The following is a 25,680-nucleotide window of genomic DNA, read 5'->3' as shown; positions in this document are numbered from 1 at the left end:
GCTCAGAGGATCCATTCATACTTCCGCCAGAATTCTGTAACATGGAATTCTTCCTTCTAGAGCCCATTGATGGTAAATGTGTCTCCTGAAGAACCCCTGAATTAGGCTTTTAATATAGTATCTATAGCAATACAGCCAACTACCATTAACTTTAATGGGTCATATGACAACATTTCTATACTGGCCAAATAAAATAAAATACCCACCAAACAATTAACTGTTGTGAAGTACTGAAAGCCTGAATAATACTTACACCATCTTCATCCTCAATGATATCTTTCCCAATGGAGGCTAACGTAGTCCACTTGCAATTATTTGTTGCCCTGACCGCACACCTTTTATGTGCTTTAAATTTACACACTAGAAGAAAGACACAAATGTACTTTATATTAGCTACTCCCTGACTGCAGTCTCTGTAAAGCATTACATCAACAGTTGCATTTTCAGAAATTCAGTCAAATGCAAATCACTCTATAAAACAGAGGAGTGCATGTTCACTTACTGTTTCAGACAAAACACAAACCAATTAAAACAAAGAAAATTCAGAGTTCAAACTCACTCTACCTTTTACTTGCTGAACTGCGTCTAGGGATTACATACTGCTGTTTACTGGCTGCAAGATTACTCACTCTTCTGTATTCCCTGAAATTCTTTAAGATTACAGACATTAAAGCATGGAATGGCAGTCTTAAGTCTTCTTGCTCTTGTCAATTATTCATATGTAAACTTTAGTTATTTTAATGACTTTTTAAAAAATGCAATTCTTTTATACTGTAGCTTTTAAAAATATCTTCCATTGACATTATAAAAGAGACAGCATAAATTTCTTGCTCGATATATTTTGAATGTAACCTTCATTACAGTTATCCATGGCTTTGTCACCTTGAAACTGAATGACTGCAATTGGAATACTCTGCATGGGATTATATTTGGAGACCATTTGGAAACTTTAGCAGATGCAAGATGCAATAGTCAGTTTGCTTAGTTATTCATGGAAGGAGCCTATTATATCTGTCCTCTGAGATTCACATGGGCTCCCAATTAATTTCCAGGTGCAATTTAATGTACTTATTTTGACCTATAAAAATGTAATTGTTTGGGTGTTGGCTACCTGAGAAACTATCTCCTCTTTGTGTGACATAGCAGCAGCTGAAATCACCTGAGGCATTTGAGCAGCTAGAGTTCTGGTTTAAATGTGAAGGAAATGCTTGCCGGGCATTTACAGAGAAGAAATTTTATACTGGAACAAACTTTCCTTTTTGTCCAATGCAGCCCTTTGCGGCACAATAGAAGGCCTGTTTCCAGTTTCGGTAGACTTCTGAGAAGGTTGGGGATTAGGACGGTATGTGTCTATTCAGTAGACTGGGGGTTATTGTTGAGTCTCATAGGTTACTTGGGTAAGGACAAACCTAATTTTTAATAGATTTATTTTGAAAAGCCATAGTTGTTTTAATGTATTATACATATGCCTCATGCATGTGGTTTGATATTTTAAAAGTCTGAATAATTTTTGTTTGATATAATTCGAATACCGTGTAATGAAATCATATTGTACCAAACAGACTGATGGATTACAGTTGAGTTTTTATGTTAGTGGAAGTGTATGAGATTATTCCATTTATAGAACTTTATATTTTCAAAAACCATAAAAGCTTTATAAGAGCACAGGCAGTATCAGTAGTTTCTTTGCAAACAAATATAACTATCAAATGCTTTGGGGCCCAACATTCCTCCAAGATTAAAAGTGCTAAGATCTGGCACAAAAGGTCCCTCTGGAGTCTGGACCATACATTTATTTTTATTTTTAATACTACTGATCCATTGTCAGATTTTTAAAAAATGAACAAGGTCTTTGCTCCTGCCTTGGCAGGGACTGGCATATGGTCCACCCACAGAAAGGCATATGGTCCACCCACAGCGAAGGGCAGAAGAACAGAAGGAGCACCCCAGTTGCTCTCTAGCAATCCCCATGGCTATTTCAAAAGCAGCATTCATGGGTTCCAGCAGTATCTATGTCTATCCCTTCTCAGCCAGAGGAATAGGGCCAGATTCTCAAAAATGCTCAACACCCACATTGGTGCCAGATTTCCAAAAGTGCTCAGCTCCCCTTGAGGCACAGAAATAAGGGACGGATTTTCAAAGTGCTCGGCACTCTGCATTTTCCACTGGAACAGCCTGGGAGTACCCCACGCGCTCAGCTCACTTGAAAATCCACCACTTAATCTGGTATCTGAATGGGAGCTTGTGACGGAGTGCGAGGGGGAAGGGGGTTCTTGGGTTTTCGTGTTTTCCAGTGGGTTGCATGCAGAGGGATTGAGACTCAGTGTCCCTGGGTGTTACTGGTTTAATGAGGTGACGGGAGAGGGAGTTTGCTGTTACAGAGAACTGGAGAGGGAACTTGGGACCCCAGCCAATGGCCTGGAGGATCGATACCCCAACGACTGGTGACCTGATGATCCAGAGACCCAGCTCAGGAGGTGCAACTGGTTCTGGCCAGTGGGAGGACAATGGGCTGTGAAGAGAGGAACCCAGTGACCTAACCAGCTGGTTCCGGCCAGAGGAGAGTGGAAAGGAGATGAGGCCCAGGAGACCCTGTTTACAACCGTTTACCTGGAGAGAAAGCAATGGACAGAGGCAGGGTTTGGGGCCGGTGTTATCAGATGCCCATCTGGGAAGCAGGGGGGCGCTGGGCTGGGGAGGGGGAGCAGGCTGGGCCTGCCTGGGTGCAGGGAGACTGGGATGTGCTGTGCTGAGGGAGGCCTGAGGCTGGAGAGTTTCCTGTGCTGTGTTCACCTCTCAAACCCTCCTGTTTTATGCTGGCTGAGAGTCATTCCGGTCTAGGGAACAGGGTTGCATAATCCCCTTCGGGGGTGCAGGCTCCAGGAGTCCAGAGCGAGTGGACTCCCTGAGGGGGCCCAGGGTGAGAAACAGGTGTGCTACGACTCAGAGAGGTGCGGCTCCAGGAGGTGGAGGGGTCTAACCCCAAGAGAGAGTGAACCCCCAAGAAGGGCTGTCTCACTGAAGGAGCACTCCCCACGGACTGCACAGGGCCAAGAGTGGACATGACCTGTGAGTCCGTGACAGACCTATATAGCCTTGACAGTGGGTGCTGAATGCTTTTGAAAATCTGGTCCAGGAATATGGGGTCATGAGAACAAGAGGAGCACTAGACACAATGATTCACACTTTTGTCACCTGCAGGCTGGTCTACTGCAAAACTACTAGGCGTCCTTGTGGCACCTTAGAGACTAACAAATTTATTTGGGCATAAGCTTTTGTGGGCTAGAACCCACTTCATCAGATGCATGGAGTGGAAAACACAGTAGCAGGTTTATATACACAGTACATAAAAAGATGGGAGTTGCCTTACCAAGTGGGGAGTCAATCTAATGAGTCAATTCAATTAACAGTAGAATACCAAGGGAAGAAAAATCACTTTTTTTTAGTGGTAATGAGGGTTGCCTTGGTATTCTACTGTTTTTCCTCCCTTGCTATTCTACTGCTAATTGAATTGTTGGACTGACCCCTCACTTGGTAAGGCAACTCCATCTTTTCATGCAGGGCCAGCTCTACTGTTTTTGCCGCCCCAAGCAGTGCACTGAATTGCCACCGCAGACGGTGGGGGCAGTCCATGTGCCGTTAGGGTAGCATGCACGTTGCCGCGGCGGCAGCAATTCGGCAGCAGCTTCTGTCTTCAGCCGGAAGACAGAAGCTGCACCGCCGCGGATAGCTGAACATAGAAGCTGCCACCGAATTGCCGCCACCGCAGAAACGCACGTGCCGCCCTAATGGCACACGGACTGCCCCCGCCATCCGCGGTGGCAATTCGGCCACTGCTTGGGGGCAAAAACACACAGACTGCCGCCCCTTGCAGATTGCTGCCCCAAACACCTTCTTGGGATGCTGGTGCCTGGAGCCGGCCCTGTTTTCATGTACTATGTCAGGGGTCGGCAACCTTTCAGAAGTGGTGTGCCGAGTCTTCATTTATTCACTCTAATTTAAGATTTCGCGTGCCGGTCATATATTTTAACATTTTTAGAAGGTCTTTTTCTATAAGTCTATAATATATAACTAAACTATTGTTGTATGTAAAGTAAATAAGGTTTTTAAAATGTTTAAGAAACTTCATTTAAAATTAAATTAAAATGCAGAGCTCCCGGACCGGTAGCCAGGACCCAGGCAGTGTGAGTGCCACTGAAAATCAGCTCGCGTGCCACCTTCGGCACACGTGCCATAGGTTGCCTACCTCTGTACTATGTATATATACCTGCTACTGTATTTTCCACTCCATGCAGCTGATGAAGTGGGTTCTAGCCCACGAAAGCTTATGGCCAAATACATTTGTTAGTCTCTAAGGTGCCACAAGGACTCCTCATTGTTTTTGCTGATACAGACTAACATGGCTACCACTTTGAAACCTGCAAAACCACTGTGGACTAGATTGTAGAGTCAACCATGAGCCTAAGTAAGAGTCAGTGTGCAGCTGTGCTATCTGAGAAGCAGACCAGAAATGAAACTGCCTCAGTCACAATCTGGACCCTACTTGACTCTTGCTCCAGGGGAAGCAAGCTGTGCTACTTTTCGACCTAGCAGCTTACTTCCCCCTGTACATCAGCTCAGCTGTGATTTTGAGCACATGGTTGGGGATGAGGGGCTGCAGAACCAAGGCTTCCCACTTCACCAACCTCGCCTGTCATCCTATGCAGGAGTAGGGTGACCAGATGTCCCGATTTTATAGGGACAGTCCCAATTTTGGGGAGGGTTTCTTAAAGAGGCACCTATGGCTCCCCACCCCCGTCCCGATTTTTCATACTTGCTGTCTGGTCACCCTATGCAGGAGCAGCAACCCCACTCTCACTTTTACACACAGACCTACATTGTGGGTAGCCCATACAGGGGAGTAAGGGGACTCCTTGTGTCCTATTACTTCTTTGAGAGCATGAATAGGGAATCCCAACCAAGCCCTATATCTAGGCCAATGCAAAGGCTCTAGTTCAGGCAGAATGCGGCAGAAAACCTCACGTAGACAGGCTGTTGTGAGGATATCATACTGCAGTCTGATCCCTCCACTGGCTGCCAGTCTGCTTCTATTGCCAGTTCAAGGCTTTGGCCCTGATCTACAAAGCAATCAGCAACTGAAGACGAAGCTACACCATACACCACATCCTTGCCATGACCCACTAAGACAGCTGTACTCTGAAACAATACAGAGTATGAAAGCCATGACAAACAAAAGAGTGGGAGGCAGAGGAAGTTCAGCTGTAGAATGACCTTTCAGAGGGAATTAGACTAATCCATAATATGATCACCTCTAGGACATGCTGCAAGGAAAGCATTTCTAAGCATTCTTGAAATGATTTTTACAAATGTTTATATGTATATATCTCAAGCAGAATTTCCTGTAACCTTGGAAGGGAAAGGAATGAAGACCTCATGAGGTCTTCTAGGAACTTGCTATGCAGATCCAATCCACCTGTGAAGAACTTAGATGCTCTAGTGATGGGAATGAGAGGTCGGAAAGAATTATATGTCCTCACTTCATTACAGTTCAGTGGAAGAGTTACCATCCAATCAGATAGCATGGTTCTGGGGTCAACATCTGGTCAACCTGGATGGCTCACTGCCTGATTGGCTAGGACTATGGGTGTTAATTAAGACCTGCAAATTCAGACTCAGGACCAACCAAATAGTAACTCAAACCTACTTATCCCCAGCATTCCAGTAAAAAGGCAAGTGTCCAGTCAGGACCAGAGGATAATATCCTAGCAAGTGACAGCTCACATGCTCTCTGAATACCCTGCCTCTTGTCCATCTTCAAATAAGGCTGCCTAAAGACAGCCACATCTATAAACCCACCCACCACCAGAAAACAATGCCTGCCATCCTGTATGTTAAACACTGTCAGAAATAAGGGTGGTTGGTGGAAAAGAACAAATGAATAATAAGGAAGAAGTCTTGCAATTTGTGAGGAGTTTTTACAAATAGAAGCTTTTGTAAATTATGAACTTGTTCATAGTGTCCCTTTTAGCAATGCCACCATTTAAAGATAAGATTTATAAAGAAAAGTGGAATTCACCGTAACTAACACAGAGCTTTGCAAATGTTACATTTTAAGTGCTCCTATCTCAAATGATACGGAGGCTAATTAATAAATGAGTTCTGTAGCATCCAGTTATATTTCTGGATGTCAGCTGACAATTTGCTGATAAAGTTTAAAAAAAGGAAAGGAAAAATGCAGCCAGCCAGAAACCAGGTTATTCACAAATATACAGTATAATATTAAAAAGTATAAATTGCTTGGTAAAGTTCTCTGATTAACTGTAATATACAACATGTTTCCTTGAAAAGCAATTAAGTACACTATGTAACTAGTCGACATTGTCACAGTTTCGTCAACATCTGTTGCCAGATACAATAATTAAAATTTATAGCAATTATTAGGTATAACAGAAATAAAGTTAATGAAATAGAACACTGTCATGGGACCTCTTGCTTTGAAAATAAACATCTTTGTTATAACATAGTTTTGCATAAGATATATCATTTTCTTGACTGATTTATTAATTATACTGCATTGAAAAAAATCTGCATGTCCTGCCAAGCCTCTCTCTGTCCTCTTACAAAGTTTTTTTTGGTAGTTTTCAAAGAACAGCTGCTTACTTGGAATGTTTTTCCTGACTTCAAAAGCTAAAGCCAAACTTTTGAAACTGACAAGGAGATCGCTGTTCTGGTACCCATAGTTTATGTTGTCAAGAAACAAACAGTTGTCCCATGAGAGTCCACAGAAGCTGTTATTTTGTTTCCAAGAATACTGGGATTAAAAATCCACACTGAAAAGAAATTCAAAACACTGACACGAAAACAACAAAATTCAAAGCACTCGAATTGCAGCCTGTATTAGCTAAACCTGTTTAGGAAAATAATTTGGAGATCCCTTGTTAGTTTCCTCATTGTCATGTAAATTTAGTCAGCTAATGATAAAATATTTATATACTATACACAAAAAAACTATGTTAAAAACATTTAAGATTGAATGGTCAGGCACTCAAGTGTTAGGAAATGCCACAATTAAGGCTGCCTCTGCAACCTTAATTCGAGTCCCCTGTGCATATGCATTATGATAAAGTCTTTAACTATAAAATCACATACTATTTTTCCCCACAGGACCCTAGTCTCATTCAGTGCACAGGATGGACAGTGCACAGATAACAAGCAGCGATTCAGTGTTACCTTTTATCCTCAATGTTCAGTGTGTGGCCCTAGCCCTATTTAATCCATATTATTCAAACCCTGCTCTAAATACACAATTATTAATTTCCTCATGAGCTCTTCTATGGCACTCATTGCTATAGAATTTGAGTGCTCTAGAAACTTATCTTCACATCACAACAATCCTGTGAGATGAGCAGGTGGCATTACCCTCATTTTACAGATGAAGAACTGAGGTACAGAGAGACTAGGTCAAAAGCAACCACTAATTTTGGATGCCTAAACGGAGATGCTTAGGACCTGATTTTTCAGTGCACTTAGCAGCACATAGTACTATGTATGTTCAAAGCTCAGCACCCATTGACTTCAGCTGAGGTTGCGAGCACTCAGTACTTCCATAAATCAGACCCCAGGGTCTCATGTTGTGTGCCAAAAAATGAGGAACACACAATTAATGACCACTAAGAAAAGTTTGGTTTAAGTGACTTGCTTATAGCATCACACAGAAATTCTGTGGAAGAGGTAGAGATAGAATCCAGTCCTCCAGGGCTGCATTCAATTAAAGATCTTTTCTCTTCATACAATCCACTGCCTCATTCACTTCCAATTTCTACAAGAAATGAGGCAAAGGTCCTACCACTCAGCCTCCTACACAACACAATCATGATTCGTCCTCAGAGCAGGTCCATCATGTTCACTGAATGAGGCAGGGGTCCTGTGGAAAAAATATGTGATTATGTAACTGAAGACAGTTTCATAATGCACAGGTACCACAAGGGAAACGAATTAAGGATGCACAGACAACCTTAATTCCAGCATTTACTAACTTTTGATTGCGTGACTTTGCAACCTTACAAATGTTCTTTTAACGTAATTTGTGTGTGTAAGAAATAAGGCTGAAAGTGTCTCATTTACACTGAAGTCTTTAACTTACCAGATATATCTGACTTTGAACTGTCAATGTTAGCTCAGTTATGAAAAATTTATCGACTCTCTATAATACTATATTCAGAACTAAACCTTCTGAGTTGAGTTTACTCTATTATTTCTATTCAGAATACACAGAGAGCAATATTCCTTAGAAAGTCATATGGACAGGAGTACAGAAGCACCAATAAATACTAAACTTATTAGTGGTGAGTGACTGAGGCTAAGGAGTGTTCTTAGGGTTCTGTGGGTTATTATGGTTCTTTGTCTGAAAACTATCCCTCCACTTAACCAACCTCCTAAATTCAAGACTCCTAAATAAGGCAGACTTCACAACTTTGAAGGAAAGAAAAGTTTGAAAGGGATGGAGAATGAGAATTTAACTTAATTCTATTCTGCACAGAATTCTAAAGCAAGGCACATCATGAATTTATCTGTATTACTAATGTCTGCGCACAAATGCAACAGGAATCAGGATGTTATTGACATTAGCTGGATGCAAATATTGACTTGCTGGCATCACATACTTACTGGGATGATTCTGATAACTGTAGATAGCGTATGTAGAAGAGATAAAAAGGAAATAAAAACTGGAGGAATAGCACTGTATTGCTGAAATAATTATGAGCTACAATTAAACAAAGAAGAAAAACACCTGTGGACATCTGCTTCAGACCAGTAGGACTGGAGGGAACGAAATATTACTGGTCCATTTCTCACAAGTTTTTAAGCTGCAAGATACTAACTGAGAGAATTTTGTTTACCTACAAGGTAATAAATACAGCTAACCAGGAATCAAAGAATACAATCAATCTAAGAGCTAGTCTACACTGGCAGCACTTTAACATGCCTTGTGTGGTCACGGCGCAGCACTCTAAAAAAATACACCTCAACGAGGGGCGTAGCTCTCAGTGCTGGGGCACTGTTTACACTGGTGCTTTACGGTGCTGCAACTTGCTGCGCTCACAGAAGACAATTCATGTGCCAGAAACCAGAAACACCAACAAGGAGGAAGACATCCTGGATCTACTGATAAGGAGAAAATCACTGAGTACATGTAAATAACAGGGAAGCACGGAACCAGTGACCATGCCCTAACTGAATTTTGCATAGAAATAAATGGATTCACAGAATACAGAAGTACATGGGTGTCAAATTTCAGGCATGACCATTTTAACAAATTTAAAAAACCATGCAATTAAGATGTAATGGGAAGAAGTGGCATTGAAGATTTCTGGGTTACTTCTAGAGTGACCAGATAGCAAGTATAAAAAAATCAGGATGGGGGTGGGGGGTAATAGGTGCCTATATGAGTAAAAGCCCCTATAAAATCGGGACATTTAGTCATCCTAGTTACTCCTAAAAGACACCATACCCACCACATTACCTCCGATAAAAAGACTGTGGAGTACAAGAAATGGCCAACATGGTATTACAAAGGTCAACTCCAGCAATATCAAATTTTTTAAAATGTTCTGGAAACAAACAAGGGAGACAACAAAGCAAGGACTTAGTCATGAAGGACTTATAAAGAGAGTACAGGCAGGCAAACAACCAAAATGAGTTTGTTAGCCAAATAAATTAAAGGGGATTAACTACAGCTTTTACAATATCAGGGGGTGAGGCGGAAATACTGAAATACTAAAAGGTGAGTCAATTCATAGATAAATTAGGAAGATTAAATTAATGACTAGTAGAGATACTCCTTTTATGAAATTTACCTTCAATAAGATTATATATATATATTTGAATGATTAGAAAGGAAGAAAGACTCTTTAAATATAAATTAAGAACATGTGAAACTGGTGAAAGAATATTTGCATATATACACATAAAACAGTCCAGATTATATGCATTCTAGAATCCAAAGGACATTAGGAAACAAATCACTCTACCACTAAGAATTAGATCTAAAAATCATGGAGAAATTGAGACGTAACCAAAAACTAAAACAAAATAAAAGTAATTTTAATTTTCAAAAAAGGGAAAAAAAGAGGGACCCTGGCAATTACATTGATGTAAATGTAACAGCCAGTCCTAGGTAACTAATAGAACATCAAGAAGCAAAAAACAAAGGTACTTAGCTAGTGGACAATGGACTACAAGCGTTGAAATCACAGAATCATAGAGTGTAAGAGAAATATACGAGTTTACAAAAAATAATTCTTGCTAGAAAAAACTTACTCTTTTTTATTAAATAAGTACAATATTAGCTCTTAAAGGGAACCACAGTAGATGCAATATATTTGAATTCTGATTAAGTGCTAGATACTGCATCCCCTAAAATCATACTTCAAAAACTTCCTGAATGACTGAAAACTATTTGAATGACTAGGGAAATTAAATGGGAAATGATAAATAGCAGTGACAGTGGAGGTCAGCTACACCATCACTAACTTCTGTGATATATGTAGCTCCCAAGGAGATTACCTAGATTCCAGGGGCTCTGTGTGCTGGTGGCTTCCCAAGCTGCGCTGGTGACCCTGCCAGGAAGGAGCAAGGGGAGTGGAGGCACTGGCAAATAAATTAATATGGGAAGAAAAATAAGTTGCACCCTACTGAGTGGGTGGCGGGAATCAGAAGAATCCAGGCCTGTCCATCAAAACCCATAAGGAGATTGGCACTAAAGGAGGTAACCAGGTGGACAGGGGGGTGCTACACTGGAGGTACTGTTGGGATCCCATCTTTTAAACTCAGACCTTAAATTTACCCTTGCTGATTTTTCAGAGAAATTGAGTAAATTCTCAGTATGGATTACCAGAAGAGGCTTGTAACTTGGTGTGAGCTGGAGGGAGCTGACCCTGAACACCACTTCATACCCACTAATGTACCCAAGTTAGACAAACTGAAGATGAGACTGAACCCTGCAAGCAGGCCTGGAGCTCACCAGCCCCTTTCCCCCAGTCAGTTCTATCCTTTCCCTGACTGGCCCAAACTGCTCCAAAAGTGGCTTCTCCCCTCTCCTGAGCTCCCATGGAAGGGCGCCTCACTTCCTATTGGTTGCCGAGCAGACTCTGAGTCTGCCCTTGGCTCCCCTTTCCTACCAGTGACAGTGTGCCTCTCCCTGAGCTATCAGCACACAGAGCGCCAGTAATCTAGGTAATCTCCTTGGGGTTTACATGTATAGTCATATCAATGTCCCTGGACAGTTTCACCCTGCTGGATGCCTTCAGATGGTGAACACTAAAGGACAGGGACCTGACACTGGCTTTAGTACAGTTTACCGGCTATACAGCATTGAGTACAGATACTTCATAGTACAGATAACAGGAACAGAAATCTACAGGTAGTTAGGTAACATACAACTTAAAATCTATTTCTGAATAATATATTGTATAATAACTGATTACCGTATTTACATTATTATACAGCAGCAAGAGCTTGCTGGGCAGTTAACTATTTTGTAACTAAAGGTCTAACCATTATTATCAAGAATATTAAGAACATATTTTTCTTCCCAGTGAAAAAGCAATACCAAAGCTTGTGTGTAAATGGCATATATATTCCATAAGGACATATTTGACACTTAATTTACTGCCACATTCCAGGAAACAAGGTAGACATATCACTGCTTTTCATAGAAGTTACAGTGAAAAGCCAAAAAATGATAAAATAAAACTGAATATTTTCAAGGTTATTATAGAAATGTGCCTGTGCTAGATAATTCCTGCACTCTAACATTGAACCTTTAGTCCCATCCCAGCTTTTATTGATGTTGGATATTCGCTCTTTAATTATCAAATTATGAAAAACATATAAATGATTTTTTATCCATTATGTGACCAGTGAAGAAGCATATTTTACCCTCCCTGCCTGCACTACAATATCAGTCAGCAGAAAGAGAGCAGCTAATCAAACAAAAACTGGGGAGATATAAGGTCATGGACCCAACTAAGGAGTTAACTGTTGTTCCAGATTTTTGCCGATGAGAGACTAACAATATTTCTATTTTTTCCTCTTTTCTTTCAAAGGAATGCTATATCAACTCTGAGAACGAGGGAAAGAAAATGTTGCACTTTTGCTCCATATCATTTTTGAAGTGCAAATCAAAGTAATCTCATCTTCTCTCAAAAACCTTACACTCAGGCAAGCACATACGAGGGAAGTGGGGGAGGGGGAAGGTATCTGTAGCAGGAGGAGCCTTTTATATTGAGATGAACTAGAAAATAATGTCCAGAGTGTGAATAATGTGTGTCATATTGTTAGCATTTATTCTGACCAACAGAAATGTTCCTTTCTATAGCAATGAGTAGGTTTCTTCTTACTCCATAGCATTTTCAGTACTATTACCTGCCTATAGACTTAATTTTTTATTAGCTTATCGGACATTGTAAGGAAAAATATGTTGACTTTACCTTCACAAGACAGGCCATGAGAAGTAACTCCAGAGAGGCTCTCTCTGCACACATTACAGAAGGTAGGTCGGGCATGGGAGCAGGCGTACCAGTTATGCATCCCTGAGAAATGTTCCACATTAAACTGTGCGGTCTAGTAAAGGAGAAGTTAAGACAAATTTGCAAGTACAGAACACTGCTATAGAAAGTGAAAGTACTTAGGAGTTCCATATTTATGCTGGAAAATTCAATGTGGAGAAGAAATACATTGAAAGGAGACTAACTCTCTCTCAAAACCTCAGAACAAGAGCATAGTAGCATGAATTGTACTAGTAAAATAAAAGTTTAACAAAAACTGCATTTTAACCTTACAGGTTTTTCACACTCCACAAGACTGTATGTCTTGGGTTCTGTGTACTGTAGAACTTGGTATGTTAAATCAGTATTTATCCTGAAAGAAGAACAACGTGCACTGAAAGGGATATTATCTTACCTCATAATGTTCTCTAGACTGTACAGACTTCAGTGAGCTGATCCAGTCCTCCATCTCTTTTCTGTTCTCAGCACACAATATTAGCCTCCGGAACGGAGTGATTATCTGAAAGAGAAGTCTCAATTTAATGATTCTGAATTTTATAGATAGGAGAGATCATTACAGAACGTAACATCTGACAAGCCAATGTTTCTTCTCTCTGATGATGCAAGTGAAATGTACACCCTAAATCTATATGATAATCAAAACCTTGAATATGAGTGAGTTGTGTGTTGTTGTTTTTTAATCACTGTCTTAAAATAGTAAAGTGAACTTTTCTCAGTTTAAATTCCCAGGATTTATATTGGGCTTTCAAGTGGGCTTTTAAAAAAAAAATATTAATTATGTCTCTTTTTCAGCTCTTTATCCATATGTAAATGTAAAACTCCCTGCAAAGCTCTAAAATGGCTAAGAAATCTTTCCATAAATTATTTTAAACAGATGTCAGTTCTGTTTCATAACAACATTATAGCAACTGCAAAATCTATAATTACTGTAGACAAAGACAAATCATACTGATAAACAAAAGCTGGAGATTCATAAACATTCTGCGCATTTCTCATTCCTACATTGGTGATGACATTGTATTTACATAATTGTTGTAATCAAATATAAAAAAAGCTTGATTTATGAGTTAATATAGGAATACACCTACACAAGCTGTATAATCAAAAGACACAGAGCAAAAAACAAACAGCTCAAACCCTATGCAATGGTGCCTATGCAGTGCTTCAGTGCACTCTTGGAACAGGTTGATGTTGTGCAGGGCTCAGTAGTCTGGATTTAGATGTTAGATACTGTATTCATCTTGAAATCTGAAAACTGTTGAATCTTGGAGATTCAGAGTAAATGTGTTTTTTTCTTCCCTCACTAGTAGATAAACAATTAAAAATCACAGTAAGGCACCAAAAACTATCAGCTAACTCCCACAGAAATTATTTTGAGCACCGCACTAAAATAGATATTGTAGTTGCTTTGAGAACAATGAAGGAATCTAAAATAAAAATCTAAGTAATCAAAAAGAAAAGTCATTTGCTTCTTCTGCAAAAATTAAAAACTAAAACCTTGTTCAGTCTGAACATGTATTTCATTGTCCATACTGCCTACATTTGGAAATTATCTAAGTAAAGTAACAGCATAAACCACAGGAAAACTGTTAATTTTCTCTCATGGTTTTATAAGGTTCTTGTAACATTTACAATACATACATTATTAGTAAGCAATTATTTACAACTGTTTTTACTCACCCGGTGACCATGAGATAGCCTCTGCTCCTGGTTTGTGCTATGCAGTTCTTCATTAAACTGAACTGCACTTTAATATATCTGACAAGCAACTAACTGAAATACTGCAGACTACAAGTCACATGGAAGGGCAGCACAAACCTTTAAGCTTTTTTTTTTTTTAAATGTACAAGCTGCACATGAAACTGGAGGACTCCACTCTGTTTTCTATTTCCTTCAGTTTTCTCCACCCTTTTTTTTTTTATAAGACTTATTAACATCTGTCCACCTCTCTTCCTGAATAACAGTTAATGCAAAGAGCAATGCTTCTCTCATCAGTTCGGAGCCAAATGGATGCTTTATTACTTCAAAATGTTTTTCTGACAGCTCATCAAATGAAGCACAAAGAAGCCATTAAACCATAATATAACCCTGGTTCCAATAACAAGCACCAGGCTTCATCGAACTGATAGATATTATTTGTACAAATACTTCCCTCAGTCTTTATTTCCCAATATACTGTATGATATCATAATAAAGATACCCATTTATAGCTTTAAAGTAAGGACAAGGCTGCCTTAGTCACACAGCTAGGTCAGAGCATTTCATGTCAATTCCTTCCTTCTGACTACCAACAGACAGTGTAGTGAAACACATTTAATCCAAAAATACATTTAACTACCTTTGCTCCTTAAAGTTCTTCTGGAAAAACTCTTTCGATAATCTTTCCAAAAAAATACAGATCAAATACATATATCATGGATCTCTTATCTTTAGTAATATCATTCATACAGAATCCCTTACGTGAAAGTCAAAAAGTCTCTTTGCCAAATAACTCATGTATAACCATACAAGATATTCCTATAGCAATACCATTTTTATTTAATATTTGTTCATATAAGTTACAGCAGGCAGTAGCAGAGGCATTAAGTTATACAACTGATGGCTACACATGAATGTTAGACAAATTATTATTAGAGCTATTAAAATAAACACACTGGAAAGTTGGAAGAGCCCCACATATTTGTAGATACAGGACGTAAAAGGCTATGAAGACTAATCTACTTATATTCTTTCTGCTTCATGCACTTCCAACAACAAGCTCCAAGGAACAGCCAGTCTGGTTATTGTAAGGGAGCCAGACATACAAAACAAAAAGACAACCTTATGTTATATGAAATAAAAATACCTATGCTGGAATAACATTAAGCTTCTGACCTCCAACCAAGAGAAGCAATGAAGCTATGAATTCAGGTTCTTTCTATCCGTAAGGGGTTTCCTGAGTTGAGAATGATCTTATGTACCATACAATACCCCATCCTTCTCTTCTCCATTTACACTGAAGGCTATAAGTGCTGACTTCCACTGTTCCCAGTGAGTGCTCGACCCCACCCTTGCCCCTGCCCCTGCACTGCCCCCGCACTGCCCCCATTTCACCCCTTCCCCATAGTCCCCACCCCTGCCCCGCCTCCTCCCCTAAGCGGGCCCCCTCTCTGCTCCTCCCCCCTCCCTCCTGGAAAGTCTTAAGCACCGGTTTGGCGGAGGGAAGCACTGGGAAGTAGGCGGAGGAGTAGGGACACGACATGCTCGGTGGGGGGAGGTGAAGTGAGGGGAAGGGAGCTTGGCTGCTGGTTGGTGCAGAGCATGCACTAATTTTTCCCCATGGGTGCTCCAGCCCCAGAGCACCCACGGAGTCTGTGCCTATGCGGAAGACCCCTCTATATGGGAATATTCACAAAAGGTAAGCTGGATCAACTACATTTGACTGAATTTAAAGTGCATTAAACTTCTGTGTAGATGATTTAATTCAAAAATAAAAGTGCTCTTAGTTCACTTTAAAGCAAACTAAGCTATTTTACTTCTGAAGGAGACCATCTACACAGCTGTTAAATGTGGTTTAACATAATGCACTCTAAATTCACACCTCTAGCTAATTTGGCTTAATCTTCCTGAATGTCCCATGTAGGCATGTCATGAGTAATGTCACATGGTCCCATGGCTAAATAGGTAAATTTAGGGTACAGTGCTTACACTTAAAAAGTCTCTTACTTTGTGAGTGTGCACACTGTAAGTGTCTGCGGGTTTCTAATTCAAAGTAAGCAACTTAAGAATTTGTTGAAACATACAGAGTTAAAATGTATCCCAGCACACATGACCCACCCATGGTTCTCCATACCTCCTAAACTCTTAAACAAAAGGCTTAAGTGAGGCTTAAATAGTGTGTTAATGCTTTGCTAGATTTCATTACTCTGATGTAACTTTTACCCATAGTATAAAAACCCTTTTCCTATCTTTTTGGGAACCACAAAAATCAAGAATGCCCCATTTTAGTCTTGTTAGGACATGATTCATTCACTACAAATATCACAGGTTTCCACGAAGCACCACAAAATTCACCTAAAAACAAGTTCAGTAAAATATTAGGGCTATCCAATCAAGCCTAAAGAATTTGAAACAGGCAGAAGAAACCTCCTACAAGATCCTCCCAACTACATCTGCTATCCACTAACATATATTTAATGTATACAAACAAACAGATTATCTCATCAATGGCTTTTTTCCAATGGTATTACATTCCAATATCATATTTAGTTTCCTTTCTATTGTTACTTAATTCTTACTCCACAGATAGGCACCCCTACCCAATTCGTATTTGTATGTTTTTTCTCTTCTCCCTGGAATTGGAAGAGAAAAGGTACCAAAAATGGAAACAAAAATTATTAGGGATATGGAACAACCTCCATAGGAGGAGAGAGAGACTCATAGGCTTTAAAGCCGAAAGGAGCCATCATGATCATCTAGTCTGACTTGCACATTGCTGACCACAGAACCTTGCCTACCCACTCCTATAATAGACCCATAACCTCTGGCTGTATTACTGAAGTCCTCAAATCATGATTTAAAGACTTCAGGTTACAGAGATTCCGACATTTATGCTAGTTTAAAACAGCAAGTGACCCATGCACCATGCTGCAGAGGAAGGCAAAAGACCCCAGGGCCTCTGTCTATCAGAGCTGGGGGGAAATTCCTTTCCGACTCTAAATATGGTGATCAGTTGGACACTGAGCATGTCGGCAAGACCAACCAGCCAGATACCTGGGAAAGAATTCGCTGTAGTAATTCAGATCCCAACCCATCTAGTGTCCCGTCTCCAGCCACTGGGGATATTTGCTCCTAGCGGTCACAGGCAGGCCACACACCACTGTAGTCTCATCATACCATCCCCTCCATGAACTTATCAAACTCAGTCTTGAAGCCAGTTAGGTTTTTTGCCCTCACTGCTTCCCTTAGACTGCTGTTCCAGAACGTCACTCCTCTGATGATTAGAACCTTTGTCTAATTTCAAGCCTAAAATTACTGATGGCCAGTTTATATCCCTTTATTCATGCGTCAGCACTGGCACTCAACTTAAATAACTCCTCTCTCTCCCTGGTTTTTATCCCTTTGATCTATTTACAGAAAGGAATCATATATCCCCTCAGCCTTCACTTGGTTAGGTGAAACAAGTCAAGCTCTCTGAGTCTCTTCTCCACTGCTCTGACCATTCTTGTACCCCTTCTCTGCACTCATTCCAGTTTGAATTCATCTTTCTTAGACATTAGTCTTTTTCATGGCCCCATCACATTGGCTGGAAAAAGGGGCAAACAGTTACGTGGCAAAATTTGCAGATGATACAAAACTACTCAAGATAGTTACGTCCCAAGCAGACTGCGAAGAGCTACAAAAGGGTCTCTCAAAACTGGGTGACTGGACAACAAAATAGCAGATGAAATTCAATATTGATAAATGCAAAGTAATGCACATTGGAAAATATAATTCCACCTATACATATACGATGATGAGGTCTAAATTACCTATTACCACTCAAGAAAGAGATCTTGGATTCATTGTGGATAGTTCTCTGAAAACATCCACTTAATATTCAGCGGCAGTCAAAAAAAGCAAACAGAATGTTGGGAATCATTAAGAAAGGGATAGGTAATAAGACAGAAAACATCATATTGCCTCTATATAAATCCCTGGTATGCCCACATCTTGAATACTGCATGCAGATGTGATTGCCCCTTCTCAAAAAAGATATATTGGACTTGGAAAAGGTTCAGAAAAGGGCAACAAAAATTATTAGGGGCATGGAACAGCTTCCTTATGAGGAGCGATTAATAAGACTGGGACTTTTCAGCTTGGAAAAGAGATAACTAAGGGGGGGATATGATTGAGGTCTATAAAATCATGACTGGTGTGGAATAAGAAAATAAGGAAATGTTATTTACTCCTTCTCATAACACAAGAACTAGGGGTCACCAAATGAAATTAATAGGCAGCAGGTTAAAAACAAAAGGAAGTATTTTTTCACACATTGCAGTCTGTGGAACTCTGTGCCAGAGGACGCTGTGAAGTCCAAGACTATAACAGTGTTCAAAGAAGAGCTAGATAAATTCATGGAGGATAGGTTCATCAATGGCTATTAGCCAGGATGGGCAAGGATGGTGTCCCTAGCATCTGTTTGCCAGAACCTGGGAATGAGCGACAGGGGATGGATCACTTGATGATTACTTGTTCTGTTCATTCCTTCTGGGGGACCTGGCATTGGCCACGGTCAGAAGACAAGATACTGGGCTAGATGGACCTTTGGTCCGAACCAGTATGACCATTCTTATGTTCTTGATGTTAGTCCCTAAGTGCATGGTTTTCCACTTTGCACTATTAAATTTCATCCCATTTCTATTACTCCAGTTTTCAAGATTGTCCAGATCTTCCTGAATGATATTCTGGTCCTCCTCATACTGGAAATACCTCCCAACTTTGTCTCACCCACAAATTTTGTTAGCACACTACCACTTTTTGTGCACAGGTCAGTAATGAAAATGTTAAATGAGATTGGTCCTAAAACCAATCCTTGAGAAACTCCACTAGTAACCTCCCTCCAGCCTGACAGTTCCACTTTCAGTATGACCTGTTGTAATCTCCTCTTTTACCAGTTCCTTACCCATCTTTCATATTAACCAACATCTTCTCCAATTTAACTAATAATTTCCAGTGTGGAACTGTATCAAAAGCCTTACTGAAATCTATAGCATTTCCTTTGTCTAAAAAATTCTTCTCGGAGAAAAAGATCAGGTTCGTCTAGCATGATCCAGTTTTATAAAACCATGTTATATTTTATCCCAAATCCTGTTGACCTCTTGGTCCTTAACAATGTTCTCTTTCAAAATTTCTTTCGAGACCTCAGTATGATTGAGGTCAAACAGGCCTGGTGTTTCCTGGACCACTCTTTCCCCCTTTCTTAAAAATAGGTACTATATTAGCAATTCTCCAGTCATAGGGTACAACGACCCCCAACTTACTGTATTCATTAAAAATCCTTGCTACTAGACTTGCAATTTCATATGAGAGTTCCTTTAGTATTTTTGGATGGAAATTATCTGGATCCCCCAATTTGGTCCCATGAAGCTGTTTGAGTTTGACTTCCACTTCAGATGTGATCATTTCTACTTGCATATCCTCATTTCCATTCCTGCCACTACCCCTAAACTCTTCATTACCCTTACTGAAAACTGAGGCAAAGTACACGTTTAGGTGAAACTCAAACTCAAATCACCACAAGGGCCACATGAGGACTAGTACATTGGCCTGAGGGCCGCATCACTGACACCTTTTCATATAAAGGTACAAAAGCCACCACCCCCGCTGCCCCTACTCCCACCCTCACTCCACTCCTTCCATGAGGCCCCGCCCCTACCCCACCGCTTCCCACCCCTTCCCCACCCCATTCCAACCCCTTCCCCCAAAGTTCCCACCCCAACTCCGCCCCCTCCCTGCCCCTATTCCAACTCCTTCCCCAAATCCCTGCTCCTGCCCTGCCTCTTCTCTGCCTCCTCCCCTGAACATGTGGCTCCCCGCTCCTCCCCCCTCCCTCCTGGAAAGCGTTAAGCACCCCCAAACAGCTGTTTGGCAGCGGGAAGTGCCTGGAGGTATGCGGAGCGGGAATGCAGTGCGCTGTGGGGGAGAGGGGCCGGTGAGTGAGGGGAGCTTGGAGGCCACAGGAAATAACTCTGGGGGGGGGGCTTGGCAGGCTGCAGAAAACTCTGTTGGCACCATGCAGCCCATATGTTTGAGACCACTGGTTTAGGTGTTAGGCCATGCCTAGATTATCTTTAATCTCCACTCAACTTCACTGTTTAGTGGTCCATCTTCTTTTCCTGTTTTCTTTTTAGTTATATGGCTATAGAACCTTTTACAGTTGATTTTAGTTTCCTTTGCAAGGTCCAACTCTGCTTGGCTTTTGGTAATTCTCACTGTTTTTCCCACACTTTCTGTCCTCCAAGAGGTAGCTTTCCTTGCTGATCCATCTCATCTTCCATTCCTTGTAGGTTTTCTGCATTCTCTTGTGGGACTGTTTGTGGGACTGGGGGGATATGACATAGGTGTATAAAATCATGAATGGTACGGAGGAAGTGTATCCCCGTACCACGTAATACACGAACAAGGGATTAGCCAATGAAATTAATAGGCAGCGGGTTTTAAACAAACATAAGGAAGTACTTCTTCATACAACACACAATCAACCTGGGGAACTCATTCTCAGGATGTTGCGAAGGCCAAAAGTATAAATGGGTTATAAAAAAAAATCAGATAAGTTCATAGAGGATAGGTCCAGCAATGGCTATTAGACACAATAGTGTGGGACACAACGCCATCCTCTGGGTGTTCCTAAACCTCTGACTGCCAGAAGCTGGCATTTGATACATTTCCCTGAAGCATCTGGCACTGGACACTGTGGGAAGACAGGATACTGGGCTAGATGGACCATTGGTATGACCATATGTGACCATTCTTACGTTGGCAGGGTCTGTCCCCATGTTTCTAGTACATCTCAATTTTTGTGTCATCTACATATTTCTTCCTCTTTGTAAGTTATTAATGAAAATATTAAATAACATGATCCCCTGTAGCAATCAATGTAATACCCCCACCTACTGTTATCTGTATTGCATACATTATGCTAGGTGCTTTACAGAAAAATAAAAGAAAAGTCCCAACCTGGAAGAGTTTGCAATTCAAAGAGAGAAAGAGGAAGAACTCTCACAGGAAACACTGAAGGGGAAGTTGAAAAGGTAGGATCAGAACCAGGAAAGCACTAGCTCTCTGAAGACTAGGAGAAGTTTAGGAGATACAAGTGTTCAACCACATCAACCACAGCACCAAAAATGATGAAGATGGAGAAAAGGCCTTGGATAAAATGTTCAGAACCACGTAAGTGATTTAGGCCCAGATTTGTGTAGGTATTTAGACATTGTTCTGCTCAGTGCTACAATGCTTAACTGACTGAGAAGCCTAAATCTCAGATGGGGCAGTAGTTGGAGAAGGAGGTGGTATCAAAATAGGCTCTTAAGGCAGCAGTGAAGGCATCACATGGGGCAAAGAGAGGCTGGGGATGAGGAACAGGAAAGATTAGGGACCAAGAGAGGACTGTAGATAAAGGATTAAAAAACAATAAAAGGGGATGAAAAAGAAAGTGCTGTTTTCTTCAGCCCTTTACTGTGACAGTCTCCATGTTTTACTTCTGAATAACAGAAGGGGATATTTGGCAGGAGAATGAGATGAGGGTCACCTTTTTTACCCTACCTCCCTTCTTCTGCAAGGGCTGCCAGAAAAGAGGATTTTCACACAAACTGATATTGGGATTTTTGATCTATTCTCTAAAACAAACACAAACACAAACACAAGCAATTTACTTTGTGTCCATTTCCCTGGAAACTGGAGAACCAGCTTTTGTTCTGCCACTTTGATTTTTCACCTAAGAGAACTGAGATCAAATTCATCCCACACGTAAGGTGGTGAAACTTCCATTACATTCAGTGTGAGTTGCACCTGCTTCCACCAGGGCTAAATCTAGCTCTAAAATTCTGTACATTCCTCAATCTGAAGCGTTTCTGCTATAAAAGATAAACTGAGAACTGTAAAAGTAAAAAATACACAAAGATGAGCCCTACAATTTAATTTAAATTTACTTTTTTAAAATAGCACATAGCATAATTGTTCAAGGAGCTAACGTTATATCAGATTCCCGAAGGCCTCGGGTACATGAGGACTCTCAGTTTCACAATGCCACAGTGGGGTAAGATTATCATAACTATACACTTTGTGCATATATACAAAGACAGACATTAATCCGTTTCCTAATGGTCACTGTTCATCTTAAGCCCAAGGCCTTTATAAAGTAGATAATTTATAATTCATAGATTGTATGCCATGTCAATGTACAGTAAATTATTTGGTTCATTTGCCCTCTGGTAGACTGGGGGGCACAAGATAACATCACTACATACTTCAGTTGGAATTTATGCAAAACACTGCCTAGAATATTTATGCACTTCCACAAAATACAATAGGTCATATTGTAATTGTATTGTCAATATTGCAATGAGAATGCTGACTCATTTGCAGGTCTTCTGGAATTCTGAATCTGCTTTGCAGCTTCCCTCCTTGCTGTAATCATACTCACAACTAATTTTTATTGTCTCAACACATCCTGTCTTATCGTGACCCTAATACCATAAAACCACCAGTAGGAACTGCCATCATTGTTTTGAAACAGGTATATCAGCAGCGCTGACTGATATCATCATCAATCATAGGTAAAGTAAAAAACCAATTCAGAAAGCACAAACACAGCATATGCTAATTAAGAAAATAACAGTGTACACAGCTCAGAGGGGGAGACAGTAGTGATGGCAAAACACTCAACTTCCAGGAACATGATATTTACACTGAAAAGCTTTACAGTGCTTTAAATTACTACTCGCAGGCATTACAGTACTATCACTTGACATGGCCAATCTTAAATTTGTTTAGTATTCACTGTAGCACACTGATCACAATTAGCCTGTTTGTTCTTTATATGGCTGTCATAGTTACCACTAATTTAGTGCAGTCCATATATTAAATTGATACTTAAAGTGTTACCATTATATTTAATATTTTCTGTTTGTAGGCAGATGGAAAAAACACATATTCATCATTCAGCTCACTGTTACCGGACTAGCTGCACACTGTCCTTTCTTGGGAGTCTCTTTGAGTGCATCCTCTACAGGCATGAGGCCTTAAGCCTTTATGTATTCTGGAATTGTCCTGAAATGAAATTCCACAATTTGTCCATCCTCAGATCAGGACCTGGATTACAGCCCCCTGGTTATCAACTGTGATTTAGTTAGCAGGTCCAACAGGGACTGGACCCTGCCAGGATTTCAATTTGGAAGGGTGGTATATGTTTGCAGCAATACCAAAACAGCTTCTTCAAAACAAAGCATGATTTATTTTGCCAGAAAGTACACAGCACTTAGAAACATAGATTTTAAATAACTAAGAATCCTAAACACACACACATTTCCTTAGCCTTTTCATCCATAGCTCAGATGGATCTGGCTTATTCCTCATCTTTGAGTGGGCAGAAACAGCAGACACTGCTTGCACCCTGATTCCTCTCTGCAGACATGAATTAAGGTTTCCTGGGGCCCTGAGCCAGACCAAGTGGGGGCCCCCCCCTTACCCCATCTGCATGTGGCCCCCACCCCCATTCCATCCCTTCTGCCTGTGGCCATGCCCACAGCCCCACCCCTTTTTGCCCCTTCCCCGGGGCCCACCCCTGTTCCACCCAGGGTCCCCACCACTGCAGGCCTGCAAACCCTTTTGCTCCTTTTTGCCCTCTCCCCACTGCAGCCCCAAGACTGGAGAAGCTCTGTCCTTGCACCATGGCCCCAAGGCCACACTGGGGAGTGAGAGCTCCTCCAGTTCCAGGGCTGCAGCAGGGGTCTGGGTGCTGGGGCTTCCCCTACTACCACCCCCACTCCACTTCTGCTGGTGATGGAAGGGTGCTGGAGCTTGTCCTGACACTCCATAGCTTCTGTCGGGAAAGGGGATGGATGCTTTGGGGGTGGAAGGGAGAGGAGAGTGGCTTTCTCCATCCCACAACTACTGCCAAGGACAGGGTCTGCTGGGGGAGCTTCCCCCGTCCCACAGCTGCTGCCGCATAATGGAGTTGGGATGCGGGGGCTTCCACCGCCCACCTGCCTGGCAGCTGGGGCTCCAGGCTTCTGCCTCCATCAGCAGATTTTTTCCAGGTCCCTGCACTTGGCTGGGGCCCCTGAGGTCCACTGGCTAATCCGCCACTGCCTCTGTCTCGGTTTCTCAGCCACCCTGTCAGCCTTTTCACTGACACTTTCAGGCCAACCTCTGACCAAATCCCCCGTCTCTGTCTTTAACAGATCAGTGTTTTTGATCTACAGATTCTCAGACTTGGCAAACAGCCCTGTTGCCACAGTCTGGGCTGAGGAGTCCCTCTTCACATCTATAAACTTTGCTATTGTTTGAAGGAATGCTTCTTACCTAGGTCATTGTTTTACCTTTCTTGGGTTCCTAGTTAAAAACTTGGGATGCTTCTCTGCATAAAGTCCCTTCCAGCCCTTATCCAGCTATTCATCCAAAACTTCTTTTAGACTGCCTGAAGAACCCAGTTTGAACTATTATAAGTGAAACTCTCCACAGAGTGGCTTCAAAGGAGCTAATAACCAAAAAAATTACATTAGCATCCCTCTCCTCCTAGAGGAGTAACATATAATTCCACAACACAAACACAACTGCATTTTTAATACAATGGACACCAAAGGTATTAAACCTAATTCAATAAGGTTTACCTTAATCTCATAAGGTTTGCCTAGGATATTGCAGGATTCTGTCAGTCTATCACACAGTGCATTTTTACAGCAGCACAATGTTGCCCTGACCTCAGCTGGGTCCTCCAATGAGAGCCCCAAATTGCATTACTCATGATAAATTTGTGAGTGATGGTAACATTATAATTTTAACACATATTGGAAGGGGATGAAGGCAAACGAGGGAGGGGGAGTTAAGAAAATCAAAAGAGACTATAAAACAGTTCCATTTTTTTAAAAGCATTTCTGTTTTTGGGGGTCTGACTCATATTTCTTGTATTTTTCAGGTAGGCAATACTGCATTTGAATTCGGATATTGTGACAGGTGTTCCCAGGCTTCAACCTGAACTGTGGGGCCACTGAGCCCTTTGTCTCACCAACCTGGGCTCCCTCTCACACAGTGATGCTGTTGCTAAGCCAAAAACCTTTGTCAGGCATTGTACTTACACAGACATCCACAGGCAGGGACACACCTAACTGAGTTACATGCTTCTCATGAACCATGAACGAACTAAATAGAAAGGCTCCAGCCAATTTCCCCAAGTTTCCCAGCCTTGCACCCCAAATCTGTACCATCTTCCACTAGTCAGAAGCCTGACCAGTGTAAGTTCATTAAGTTCACCACTTTTACAAAGGAAAGTGGACATACACCAGCCTTTATAACCTGAGTAGGTTTCCTAAGCATTTCAACCAAAACACACTGTTTTAGGTAAAATATAAAACAGATATATTAACTACAGAAA

General features: G+C 41.1%; 1 protein-coding gene across 2 annotated transcripts in view; it reads right to left on the bottom strand.

Moving 5' to 3' along the window:
* Positions 1-25,680, bottom strand: part of DGKH (diacylglycerol kinase eta) — a 275,087-nt gene that overhangs the window by 82,476 nt on the left and 166,931 nt on the right. Inside the window, exons 1-4 of one of the 2 annotated variants that reach the window (XM_050947081.1) lie at positions 14,250-14,330; positions 12,964-13,068; positions 12,492-12,624; positions 254-360 (exon numbers count right to left, since the gene is read on the bottom strand). In XM_050947081.1, coding sequence (XP_050803038.1) covers positions 254-360; positions 12,492-12,624; positions 12,964-13,017 — 294 coding nt within the window. In that variant the 5' untranslated portion in view covers positions 13,018-13,068; positions 14,250-14,330. Of the gene's footprint in view, positions 1-253; positions 361-12,491; positions 12,625-12,963; positions 13,069-14,249; positions 14,331-25,680 lie in introns of those variants that run through there. The other variant, XM_050947072.1, reaches the window with a different exon arrangement.

This window comes from Gopherus flavomarginatus, chromosome 1 (assembly GCF_025201925.1).
Source record: "Gopherus flavomarginatus isolate rGopFla2 chromosome 1, rGopFla2.mat.asm, whole genome shotgun sequence".
Classification (NCBI taxonomy): domain Eukaryota; kingdom Metazoa; phylum Chordata; order Testudines; family Testudinidae; genus Gopherus; species Gopherus flavomarginatus.
Note: the sequence above shows the minus strand (reverse complement) of the source record. Positions and strands in the feature narration are given on the sequence as shown.